Below are 13,261 nucleotides of genomic sequence, written 5' to 3'. Positions count from 1 at the left end.
GCTCCTTAAAAACAATTTAAGTTTATGACTTTCAAATATTACGCTGTATTAGCCAAAAATCACATTATTTTGGTTTGGAAAAAAATGACTTTAAAAAATATATAAAAAAAACCAACAAGTTGTGAGTTTTCTTCAATATTGTTCAAAAGTTTCCTATCAAAACCATGTACGTCAGTCAGGCATGGTGACTCACACCTGTAATGCCAGCACTTTGGGAGGCCAAGACAGGAGGATCACCTGGGTCCAGGAGTTCTAAACCAGCCAAGACAACGTGGGGAAACCTCGTCTCTACAAAAAACACAAAAATTAACCAGGAGTGGTGGTGCCCACCTGTGGTCCTAGATATTCAGGAGGCTGAGGTAGGAGGATTGCTTGAGCCAAGGAAGTTGAGGCTGCAGTGAGCTATGATTGTGCCACTGCACTTCAGCCTGGGTGACAGAGACCCCATTTCCAGAAAAAACAAAGCATCTTTCATTTGTGCCTTGAGGTCTGAGGTTTTACATTTAATGACATCCCCCAAAAAAACCTTCTGTGGACATTTCTACAAAAAGACACTTATTTTATTTTTTGAGAAAGAGTCTCAATCTGCTGCCCAAGCTGGAGTGCAGTGGTGTGATCTCAGCTCACTGCATACTCTGCCTCCCAGATGCAGGTGATTCTCGTGCCTCAGACTCCCAAGTAGCTGGGATTACAGGTGTGTGCCACCACACCTGGCTAATTTTTGTATTTTTAGTAGAGACTGGGTTTCACCATGTTGGCCAGGCTGGTCTTGAACTCCTGACCTCCTGACCAGATGATCTACCCGTCTTGACCTACCAAATTATTGGGATTACAGACGTGAGCCACTGCGCCTGGCCTAAAAAGACATTTAAATTCAGTAAGAACATTTTTCAAGTCAATGTTTCCCCAACAGAAAATCTCTTGATACATGAATTAATATTATATCTAATAAACTAATATCAAAATCTCCCACTCTTACATACTCTCATCTCACCTGACTATATGATTATAAAAGCCATCAGAAACACCAAGGAAAATGTTTCCAAGTTTAAAAGTAGGAGCACAAAATGATATGGTTTTTAGACAAATTTTTAATTACATGTCTATTTTATGCCTCGCACTACAATGCAGGATACCACTTAATTCACTACTCCACAAAGAAATTAATTCCTTGTGCTTCCACTTATGTCTTCTTATGCCTAAATGTTTGTCTAAGATCCCAAGGTCCAGCATTCAATTAAAAGGGGTAAACAGTTTTTATACTGTGCTAGAAGTTTTTTCATTTTATATGGTTTGACTGGCAGCAGATTGCACTAACATTAAAGTTTCAATGGTGTGCAAAAATGAAAGGCTAGGCATTGGTCAAGGCACCCAACTGCTGACAATAGCAGGAAATGGTACATACAGATGGCAAGGACTAATTACCTGCTAAGGACACCTGTAAGGACTAAGAAGGGGCATTAGACTCAAGGAAAAGGTAGGCTTCAAAGAAGAAAAGGACAAGTTAAGGAAGCAGGGCATTCCCAGCATGCATAATTATGTGAACAAAATCAGCTAGGAAGCAACTCATTTCATACTCAAGTAGAAAGAGCAGGATAAAAATAAGATTAAAGCAGTCTTTATAGCCACATCTAATTAAGATCTGTTGTTATTCCAGATGAAGAGAATGCTACTGCCTCATCAGTAGATTCTTTCTAAACTGTTTCTCCATAGAAGAGGTAATAATTTTATGATTCCTTCACTTATCCATTCAAATAGTTGAGCACACACTACATGCCAAGCAGTGTTCTAGGTGCTAGGGATATAGAGGCTAGCAAAATAAAATGCTCTAACCTCGCTCTACCTGAATATTAAAGCCTAGTGTTTAAGGTCTGGAGACAAACTCAAGTTACTTAATTTCTTTAAGCCTCAGTTTTTTGACACTAAAAATGTAGTTTACCATCTAGGATATTTGTGAGGATTAAATGAAGTAATCGCCACATAATATCCACTTAATGATTATTTTTTCTTTGCTAAATCCTGATGTAACCATTTAATCATAGTTACCTACTGTTACTATGTCTTCACCTTAACTTCTCTGTAACCAACTACTAGACATATTATCTTTTCGTCATCTAAGTAAGTGATTCGGTTACAAAGTCTCTCTAGGTGAAACAAAGTTAACAAGCCTTGGCCTCATTAATATCATCCAAAACTATCTAAACAAGCCAGTCTAGACAGACTTGTATTTGTCCTAATAATAGAAGAATGGTTACACATTACTTGAATGTTAATAAATAACATTCATCTCAGCCCCTCGCCCCACCCCCATCCCACCCCCCAAAAACTTAATGCCCCTAAACCCTAGTGTAAGCATGGTCTTAGTTACTTGGTTCCTGCCTCCATCTCACCAAGCACAAATTGGTTTTGGTGTTTTGAGCCCAGGAGTTCCAGACCAGCCTGGGCAACAAGACCCCCCAATTCTAAAATCAAGGCAAAATAAAATCCTGGTTTTTTTTAATGCAACATGGCCCCCAAACTTAACATCTGCTACTCAACTAAGGAATGTAGTGATAAATCATGACTAGAAAACAGACATAAGATTGGCATCTTACATGAGGGTTGAGTTGTGATGTGTACAAGTAAGGCAAAAATCCAACCTAGCCAAAATTGTTTTTGACATGAATTCCCAGTTGTCTTCAGGTTAGGCACCAAAGTGCAGTGGAGAAGACACTCGGCCCAATCTGGATTCGCAGCCTCCCTTAGCAGCTAATTACGCAAATCTGGACAAGATTCCTTTTCCTAAATCTATTTCCTCATTCTGAAAATGAAGATATCACCACCTCCTCAAAGGCTGGGGCAGAGGGAGGAGATTTAAAAAATATATACATGTGAAGTTCCTCCTAGATTGCCTGCCTAACCCAACAGGTCCTCAATCACTGCCAGAGAAGGGAAGGGAACGCCTAGTCTCTCAACATCTGCCAAAGAACTAAAGACTGGAAAGTTTAAATAAAATCTTGTTTCCATTCAAATCACATAAAAACAAATACACTAGAGAAAATTTTATTTGGCAGGCGAAATAAACCACAACAAGCATGATTGACATGTAGTACACAAAGCCCATCTTACAGAAAGGTTATAAGCCCAAAGCAAAAAGGTTGGCCATTCTTGCACCACAACATATTATCTCTATAAACATCAAAACCTGATTTGGAAGGAGAATGAGCGGAATGGAGGAAAACACCAAACCTCACAGCCTATGACAGGAGCTCTGCTGTGGCACAGCTCTTGATCACTGGCCTGATGGTTAAGAGGGCAGCTTCTAGAGTAAAATTTCCTGGGTTTGACAGAATACAAGCTATGTCAATTCCTACCTATGTGTCCCTGGCAAGATGCTTAATGTCCCTCAGGCACAGTAGTTTCATCCATAAAATGGGGGCAATATTAGTACCTACCCCCAAGAACTGCTATAGGATTAAACGAGATAATTGTGAAGTGCTTGGCACACGGTTAAATGCTCTTCGGTCACTCCTCCTTTTCAACATGAGACAAGGCACAACACCGAAGCTTTAAAACATGCTTAACAGCATACCCCTTTCCTACAACTCTTTACAGATAAATACCAGTTTGGGCATACACTGTCACCCTCAAAGTGTTCAAATGAACAGTGTTTCAGAAATCAACATATAATCAACTGCCAATGCTAAAACTTGCTGCCTTTATTTGAACATAGTTTAAGAAAAAGCAAAGATGACGGCCAAGTGAAGATTTTGAAACACATCCACCACGCAGGGTGGAAATATCTTCTGTTCTGACAAGCTTCCTTCAAGTTATCACCACTTTGGAGTCTTTGTTAGTAACCTTTTTTCAGTTATTTTTGCACAAAGGAGTCTTTGTTGGTACAATGGCTTCCTCACTGCTTGTTCCCAGACAATCCTTTCACACCAATACTTCTATTAGGGATCACAATCAGAATTCATCTGTCTTTGAAAAGATCTAACAGAAAAAGGTTCTGAGTGTCATAATGATTAAAAAAAAAAAAAAAATCACTGGCCGCACTTGTTCCCAATTCTCTCCCTCCCCTCAAGCGTCCAAGTGCAGTATTTCTAATCCAGTCCTCCAATATACCATATATGGGACAGCTCCACCCCATCCCTCCATATATGGTCATATCCCACACCCACCCACAGGCTCATCACAGACAACCAGGAACCCACTCCTGCCCTGACCCACCATATACGGACAAACACCCACCCTAATACGCCAAACAGAACTTAAGCTCCTCCCTCTACACTCACTTCATTTTTAACAAGTCTGAAAGTTTTTTTTTAAAGTTGAGCGAATAAATTAACAGGAACAAACAAAACCAGCTGAAAGTACTTCCAAGCACTAACCCTCAATTCTTAGTGACTCCAAACGTCACCTACAGGCCCAACCTAACGCTAACAAAAATACTCCTCCTCCTCTGCAGTAAAGATGAGACAGTCCTAGTGGGACACAGCACCGGCATTAATGAAGCGTATCTGAACAACCCTAAGCCCATTATTAAAGCCAAGCAGCCAGGAGCTGTGGGCCAAACACAACTCGGCTCTATACAACCATTCCAAAGACTTTCAAGATCTAGCTTCCTGCACCTTCAGATCATATGCCAACTTTCTGGTCTCTGTTTTCAGAAAACGGAAGGAGGGAACCGATAGTCGCGTTACCAAGGTAACTGCGAAACGTCCGGCGGCAGAGGCCCGGAGCCGCCTGTACCTTCAGATCCTTCTTGGTAACGTCGGTGTGGGAGACAGCTCGAATGGTCCCGGAGAGCCAGGGCCACTCGGCGACGCGCTCCACGTCCCAGCTGTCGTGGCTGCCGTCGCTGCCGTCGGCTGCGGACAGACTGAGAAACCTCTTCCCCACCAATACCGGCCAACTTTCTCCGAGCGTGAGCACCATGGTTTCCACGCCTGCAGGAAGAGCTCCTCCCTGCAAAAACACAAAAACAAAATGCGACGGGGGCGGCCGGCGGGAGGGGGCCGGGCGGAGACAGCAGAGAGGGCGGGCGGAGGGCGCCGAACCCGAGGGAGGACGCGGCCCCGGGCGGACCCGCACCGAGCCCCCCTCCTGCGCCCTCCCGCCCCCCGGCGCCCTCCCCCGCCACACACCCGGGCCCCAGCGCCGCGTGACCCTCGCTCTCCCAAGTTTGGCTTTTCTAACAGCTCAAACGCAAACGCAGAGGGAGTGAGGGAAAAATTATCTGGGGCTCGAATGGATTTCAAAGTGCTCAGCCCCCAGCCCCGAAAAGAAAAGGCCCCTGGTGCGGAGCGCCGGTCCCGGGCGGCTGGGTCCCCGCCCCGGGCGGCCCCGCGGGGGAGGGTGGGCGAGCCGCGATTCCGCACTTGCCCCGCCGCCCCGCCCCGGTGCCCAGCTCCCCGGCCCCCGACCCCCCGGCCCCCGTCTCCCGGGCCTGCGCCGCTGCCAACGGTCGGCGGGCCCATGTTTTCGGCGCTTTCACCTTTCTTCCCCCTCTCCCCGCAGCCGAGGCCGCGGCGCTCTTACCCCGCCTCCCGCCTCCCTGAGTCACCGGCGGCAGCCGCCGTTTCCAGCCGCCTAGCCGACTCCAGCACTGACTTGGTTCAAGAGCTCTCACAAGACACGCACAGCCTCCCGGACCCGCCCCCTCGGAGCCGCTTCCGCCGCTCATTGGCTGAGACACAGGAGCTGGGCGAGGCTCCGGGGGAAACAGACCATCACCATTGGCCGCCCGGGCGAGGGCGGGGCCAGAGAAAAAAACAATTCCTTGGCTGCCTCCTCCCTTTCCCCTCCCCCTTCCGACTCCCGGGCGACCCCCATTAGGTTAAAGTACACAGAGAATAAGCGAATGATCCCTCCGCCACAGGCCCATTCTTTCCATTTGTTGCCTAACAGTATGCAAAAAAAAAGTCCCGCGAAATCGGTTATTAACTTTGGGCCCCGGAGGAAAATTGCTGTGGCGCATAGATAAAACTGAATGGCGAGACCCTGAGCTATAAGTGCCTATTGGATTGTTCCTCAAGTGCGTAGGCTGTCGACCGAAGATGAGCCTTCCACTTGGCGGAAGAATCTCACAGGAAAGGGTGAGGGCGGTGCAGGGTTAGCGGGGGAGGGAAGGGAAGAGAACGTGCGGTTTCAGGCGTACTCAGCTGGAGGGAGGAGCGACAGTGCTCTGGCGGCTCGTGCGCAGGCGCCTCGCGGAGCTTAGGCTGCTGGGCGAAATGGCTGCGGGAGGCGCAGGCGCACGTGGTGCTGATCGTGGAACGTCTAAAGTCCGCCATTTTGAAGGATAAATGAAGGAAGGCGTGGAGTTACTGGATAATGACGTTCATTAAATTTAGAGGAAAAGAGACCTTTAAATACAATGTATAATGGCATTTTTTTTCTCCAAAGGGGGATTGAGAAGGTATTCAGAGACTTACAAAGAAATTTAAAGTAGTTGAAGGCCATAATGAATGATGCAAGAGATAAAAGAGAAGGTGATTTTGAAGGACAAAGGAGTTTAGAGGTGATTGTGTGCTCTGGACCTGAAGTATTTTGATTGAATGAAAAAGAAATGGAATGAAGAAATTGAAGACATGTTCATAAAGGCTGGTGTTTGACATTACATCACATTTAATCCTTAAGAAGAACTCATGCCTCCCATTTTATAAGTGTGGAAACGGATAATCAGAGAATGTTTGGAAACATATAAGGGATTATAGATGCAAATTAACTCGATGTTGATTTTCAATATATTCTGAATGTGATTTTAAGTTTTTAAAGTTAGTAACACAGAAGAATTAAATTGGATTTATAATCTGCAGACCATTTAAAGGAAGGGGGCTGCTAAATGAGAAGAAAAAACCTATCCAGCTGAACAGAAGGCAGACATGGGAACGGGATAAGCAAAAGAAACCAGAACATATGGTAAAAATGTTTTTAATGTGTAAAGTAAGTCCAAACATCAGTATTTACAATAAATATAAATGGATTAATTTCACTCACAAGTTTTAAAAGACAGTTGGGAATAAAAGGACAATCCAGCTATAAATTGACCATAAGCAAACTCTTACAACACAGGAAGCTTGAAAATACCGGGCTAAAATATTTAATCAAATGGTAGCCAAATGAAAGTAATATAGCAATATTAATACAATTAAAAGTATCAAAAGAGAAAGGATTTTATATTAAAGGACAAAGTCCATGAAGACAATATGGTCTCCTGAACTGTTACGAATCTAAAAACATGGCCTATCCTAAGCTGATGCTGTGAACGATGAGAAATTTTACAAATTTGACAATTTGTTATCAGAGTAGAAGACATAAATATCTTGGAAATATGCAACTCAAAGTATAAGGGAAGATATGGAGAACTTAGATTATGTAATTAAATATTAATTTGAAAAACAACTCTTAAGGGAAAAATTCTACTGAACCTCAAGGAACATATACTTTCTATGTTGAATTCAGTATTTCAGAGCTTAGAAAAGATGGAAAGATATCCAATACATTTTACAAAAGTTATAAAACCGTTTCACAAATTCTGAACCGTGAGAGTATAAGAAAGAAAAACTATGGTTCAATTATACTTAGGAACATAGATGGGAAATTCTTTCATAAAATACCAGCAAATTAAATCCAGCAGCATATCTTTTAGGTAATTGCTATGATTAATTAGTGTTATATGAATACAAAGACACTTCAAGATTAGAAAATTACTAAAATTCACCATGACAGGTTAAAAGAGAAAAATCATATATTCACCTTAGTCAGGGCTAAATAGAGCATGCAGTCACATTGAACAGTTGTGATTTTAAGAGTATTTTTAAATTACATAGAAAACTAAGAAGATTATAAGTGCACACATACTCAATACCACCCATAATTTTTAAAAAATGTTTTTAAACTTTCTAAAAACCTAGGAATACAAGTTATATACCACAGAAAAACACCCACACACATATGAACAAGAAAACATCTGCAAATAACGTAAGTGTACTCCAGTTGGAGAAGGAATAAATAAAATTATTAATAATAAATGGAATGGAATGCATATATTGGAAAGATGTAAGGATTTGTAAAGGAGTAAAAGCAGCTAGATGTTCCAATAAAAATAGTTACCAAAATACATTATGAATGAAAAATTTGCATTTGGTACTATTTCAAAATACACATAGAAAAACAATAGCTTATATTTTCTGTTAAATATGGTTATTAAAACTTACAGTAATGGTTACTGATATTGGGGGTGCACACTAGAATTAGAGGTGTTAGTCAAAGACAACACACATTATTTGTAATTCCCATTTTTTATAAATACACATTTTTTGTATTTACATTTTTTCACCTTTTAATTGACAGGTAAAACTGTATATGGTGTACAAAATTTTTATTTTATTAATGATGTCTTGGTATAGATATACATTGTGGAATGGCTATATCAAGTTATTTTACATATGCATTCCCTCACATATTCATCTTTTTTTGTGTGGTGAGAACACTTAAAATCCACTCTTAGCAATTTTCAAATATACAATATATTGTCATTAACTATAGTCACCATGATGTACATTAGATCATTTGAACTTATTCCTCCTGTCTAACTGAAATTTTGTGTCCTCTGACCAACATCTCCCCAATCTCCCCACTCCTTGTAATTCTCTCATTTTATAAGGTAAATATACTTACGTTACTTTTAAAATTTAATTTTTAACTCTCATTAATGGAATCTGCTACATTAACAAAGAAGAAAATACATATGATTATCTCAATAGATACACCAAAAATTTTATGTACTTCATTTTCATTCATTATAAAAACTCTTAGCAAACTATAAAGAGAAGAAAATTTTATAACTTTGTAAAGGATATCTACCAGAAATATACTTAAACATTGTACTTAATTGTGAAATTTTAGAAAAATTCCCATTAAAGTCAGGAGCAAGATAAGGATGCCCAATGCTGTCACTACTATTCAAGTTACAATAGAGGTTAATTGCTAATGTAATAAGACAAGAAAAATAATACAATGTAAACATTGGAGTGGAAGAAAAAGCCCAAAACATTTGTAGATAAATCAAAAGCATCAGTGACAAATGGTTAGAATTAAAACAAGAGTCGGGCTGGGCGCGGTGGCTCACGCTTGTAATCCCAGCACTTTGGGAGGCCGAGGCGGGCAGATCACGAGGTCAGGAGATCGAGACCACGGTGAAACCCCGTCTCTACTAAAAAGACAAAAAATTAGCCGGGCGTGGTGGCGGGCGCCTGTAGTCCCAGCTACTCGGAGAGGCTGAGGCAGGAGAATGGCGTGAACCTGGGAAGCGGAGCTTGCAGTGAGCCGAGATTGCGCCACTGCACTCCAGCCTGGGTGACAGAGCAAGACTCCGTCTCAAAAAAAAAAAAAAAAAAAGAATTAAAACAAGAGTCAAAAAGATAATGTAATAAAAGATCAACAAACGAAAATCAAAAGAATTTCTATTCCTTAGCAAGCATCAATTAGAACATACAGTAGAAAAATAGAAACCATTAATGATAATAAAACATAATACTTAAAATTAATACATGAAATAAATACAACCTATATGAAGAAAATTAGACTTTGCTGACATGTATAAAGAAGATGAAAAATTGTCTCCTTATATGATCTGATAAATATATCATTTCTAATGAAACAACAAATAAAAACATCAAGACATAAATATATAAGTAATGAAGAGAACAAAGAAATAGACCCAGTGTATATTAAAAATTGGTTTGTGATCAACATATTTCTAGTGGGTGTAAAGTATAAACTATGCAATACATGCTTTGAGGTCTATTGATTATCCATTAAAAATGTATATATAAGCCGGGCGCAGTGACTTACGCCTGTAATCCCAGCATTTTGGGAGGCTGAGGTAGCAGATCACTTCAGGTCAGGAGTTTGAGACTAGCCTGGCCAACATGGTGAGACCCCCATCGCTACTATAAAAATTAGCTGAATGTAGTGGTGCACATCCATAATCCCACCTACTCGGGAGTCTGAGACAGAAGAATCACTTGAACCTTAAACCCAGGAAGCAGAGGTTGCAGTGAGCTGAGATCACGCCACTGCACTCCCACCTGGATGACAGAGCAAGACCCTGTCTCAAAAAAAAAAAAAGTATATAATGTATATATAACCAAGATTCCTACACCAACATTCATGAAAAAAAATTCCAGGTAGATCAAAATGCTACATATTTTAAAATCCAATAAAATATTTTAAAATTCCCTCCTCTCTTCTACTTTTTTCTCTTTTGTTTCCTCTTTCTGAACATTTCAGTCTTGAGGCCATTAGGAGGGGCAGAGCAAGATAGGTATTAATAAGGAGAGGCTGTCAGCCATGGGATGTTAGAGCTCTAAAGAGTAAGGAGTAATAGCCAGGCATAGACAGTCAGAGCCCAAGTGGGGTGAAAAGGGTAGACACACAAAAGGTTAACCCAGCCTGGGTTATCTAGAGTCCAAGTGAGGTGAGGAGGGCATCCATGAATGGGGGCAGCCTAGTGTGGTATGTTGGAGCCCAAACAGAGTGAAGAGACTGTTTACATGAGGAGAAGGTCTGGCGTGAGTAACAGAGACTGAGGAGCAGGAGGAGAGTGTGTAGGAGAGTGGTCTGACATGGATGTCAGACCCCAAGGAGGGTGAGGAGGGCATTCATGTAGGGACCAGCAGTGGGCACTGAAAAGACCAAGAGATCGCTTAGAAGCAGCAGGAGAACCAGGTGAGAGGTACATTCTGGAAACAAGCCAAAAAGAATTTCAACTTGGAAGACCATGCAGTAAGGTCAAAGGATACACTAAGGTCAAGACAGATGGAGGACTGAGCAGAAGGATATTGAAACTGCCAACGAATATATTTTAGCCACTGGGTATTGCCAGAAATAACTTCCACTGGTTAGTAAAAATTATCCAAGCTCCAGCGTATATATTCCAGTCAAATCCTGACACTAACCTGCTTTGTCAACCCTAGCTCCAGAGGACATCAGAAGTTCCCAAATGCCTTAAGAAAGTTGGCAACAGAAAATTTGGAATATGCTTGACCTTGATTTCTCAATTTCAAAACAATTAGAGCACAATATTTTTGCCTAAATCTGCTTCCCTGAAATAGCACAAGAATAACTCGTGTTTTATGTGAAAATCTAAATGTCTTATGCTATTTCTGTTAATGCAAAGCACCTGTGACAATTAATGAAGTCATCCCAGAGTGTCAGCACTAAGCTCCTTGCCTCTGGGTATTTTAAAGACTTTTTCTGTTGAGGAATAATTTATATCCAGATAAAAGCATAGATCTTAAGTGAACATTTTTATCCGCTTATGAATTACATACATCCAAATAACCTACACCCCATCAAGATATAGAACAGGGGTCAGCAAACTACAGCCACAGGCCAAATCTGTTCCACTGCCTAATTTTCTACAGCGTTTCAAGAGTGGTTTTTACATTTTTTAATATATGAGGGGGAAGCGAGAACAATAATGTTTTGTGACACATTAAAAGTATATAAAATTCAAATTTAATATAATTAGTGAGAAATTATTATTATTATATTCTTTGTGTCTACAAATAATATTGTTTTAATTTTTATTTTATTAATAATTTTTTTAAACATCGAGATGGAGTCTCGCCATGTTGTCCAAGCTGCTCTCGAGCTCCTGAGCTCAAGTGATCCACCTGCCTTGGCCTCCCAAAGTGCTGGGACTGTAGGCATGAGCCATTGCACTCAGCTATAAAGAATATTTTAATAGAACATAGCCATACCCATTTGTTTATGTTTTATCTATGGCTGATTTCATGCTACAGTGGTAAACTTAAGTAGTTATAACGGAGACTGTATGTCCTTGAAAGCCAAAAATAATAGTACTTTTGCTTCTTATGGAGAAGATTTGCTGAAGTCTGAAACAGAACATTTCCATGACCTCTAAATATTCCCTCATGCTTTTTTTTATGTTAATACTCCTTCCCAGAGTAACTGTTATTCCAGTTTCTATCATCATAAGTTACCTTTGCCTGTTGTTTAATTTAAATGCAGTAATACAGTATATACTCTTTTGTGTCTAGCTTCCTTTACTCAACATGTTTTTGAGATTCATCCAGGTGATCACATCTATAGGAATTTTGTTCCTTTTCATTGCTGGGTAGTATCCCGATGTCTGAATATGCCACAGTTTGTATGTCCACACTTTTTTTGTTTTGTTTTATGTTGAGACAGCGTCTTGCTTTGTTGCCCAGGCTAGAGTACAGTGGCGTGATCTCCGCTCACTGCAATCTCTGCCTCCGCGGTTCAACCAATTCTCCTCCCTCAGCCTCAGCCTCCCGAGTAGCTGGGACTACAGGGGCATGCCACTATGCCTGACTAGTTTTTGTAGTTTTTTAGTAGAGATGGGGTTTCACCATGTTGGCCGGGCTGGTCTCGAACTCCTAACCTCAAGTGATCCACCTGCCTTGGCCTCCCAAAGTGCCGAGATTACAGGTGTGAGCCACAGTGACCGGCCAGTATGTCCATGCTTTGTTGATGGATATCTGGACTGTTTTCAGTTCTTGGATACCATGAATATGTTTGGGTTTAAATTCACTTCTTAGTGTTTCATTTGTTTTCCTTTTCTGCTCTTTATATTTTCCAACATTTTTACTCTTTCTGCATCTCTTCCTGAAAAACCAGACTTCCATCTGATATAATTTCCCTTCAGCCTAATCAGCCTTAAGAAATAGATTCATACCTTTTTCAGTAATTTAGATATCAGTAAGGACAAATAAAGGGAATAATAAAATATTTGCTCACTGTGCATTTCTGCTCATTGGTAATACTAAGTCAAGAATTTGATATATATTCAACTCAGTTGCATTACATGTTTCTATGTATATGATTTGATTAACCAAAAAATGTATGCAATGTCAAGGTTTTTTCTTGTTTTGTTTTTTAAAATAAGAGCAGTTCAACAGCACTGCGAGTTGTTTAATATAATACAGACAGCATAAGGAAAGAAGTACAAAATGGCATTTAGCAGCAATGGCAAAACATCTTACTATGTTTATAATTAAGGATATTATTAACTTTGTGTTGTTTATGTTGTTTTGGAACATACATGAAAGTTATTGATTTGACTTTGAGGTATATATTCAAGACATAACACTATTACATGAAAAATACTTTTCATAAGTAACATTACGTTTTAACATATTGGAAAGTGAATATCAATGTTGGTTTGTATTTTAACTTAATAGACAAAAAAAGAACACAATTGAACCAGGAAGAGTTAATACTG

General features: G+C 40.4%; 1 protein-coding gene across 2 annotated transcripts in view; it reads right to left on the bottom strand.

The window, feature by feature from the left end:
* KDM3A (lysine demethylase 3A) overlaps positions 1-5,674 on the bottom strand; it is a 51,455-nt gene extending 45,781 nt beyond the window's left edge. For both annotated transcript variants that reach the window (XM_055240468.1, XM_063617556.1), the window contains exons 1-2: positions 5,524-5,674; positions 4,735-4,950 (exon numbers count right to left, since the gene is read on the bottom strand). In XM_055240468.1, coding sequence (XP_055096443.1) covers positions 4,735-4,920 — 186 coding nt within the window. In that variant the 5' untranslated portion in view covers positions 4,921-4,950; positions 5,524-5,674. The remainder of the gene's footprint in view (positions 1-4,734; positions 4,951-5,523) is intronic.
* Between the last annotated feature and the right edge of the window lie 7,587 nt (positions 5,675-13,261).

This window comes from Symphalangus syndactylus, chromosome 14 (genome assembly GCF_028878055.3).
Source record: "Symphalangus syndactylus isolate Jambi chromosome 14, NHGRI_mSymSyn1-v2.1_pri, whole genome shotgun sequence".
NCBI classification, from domain to species: domain Eukaryota; kingdom Metazoa; phylum Chordata; class Mammalia; order Primates; family Hylobatidae; genus Symphalangus; species Symphalangus syndactylus.
Note: the sequence above shows the minus strand (reverse complement) of the source record. Positions and strands in the feature narration are given on the sequence as shown.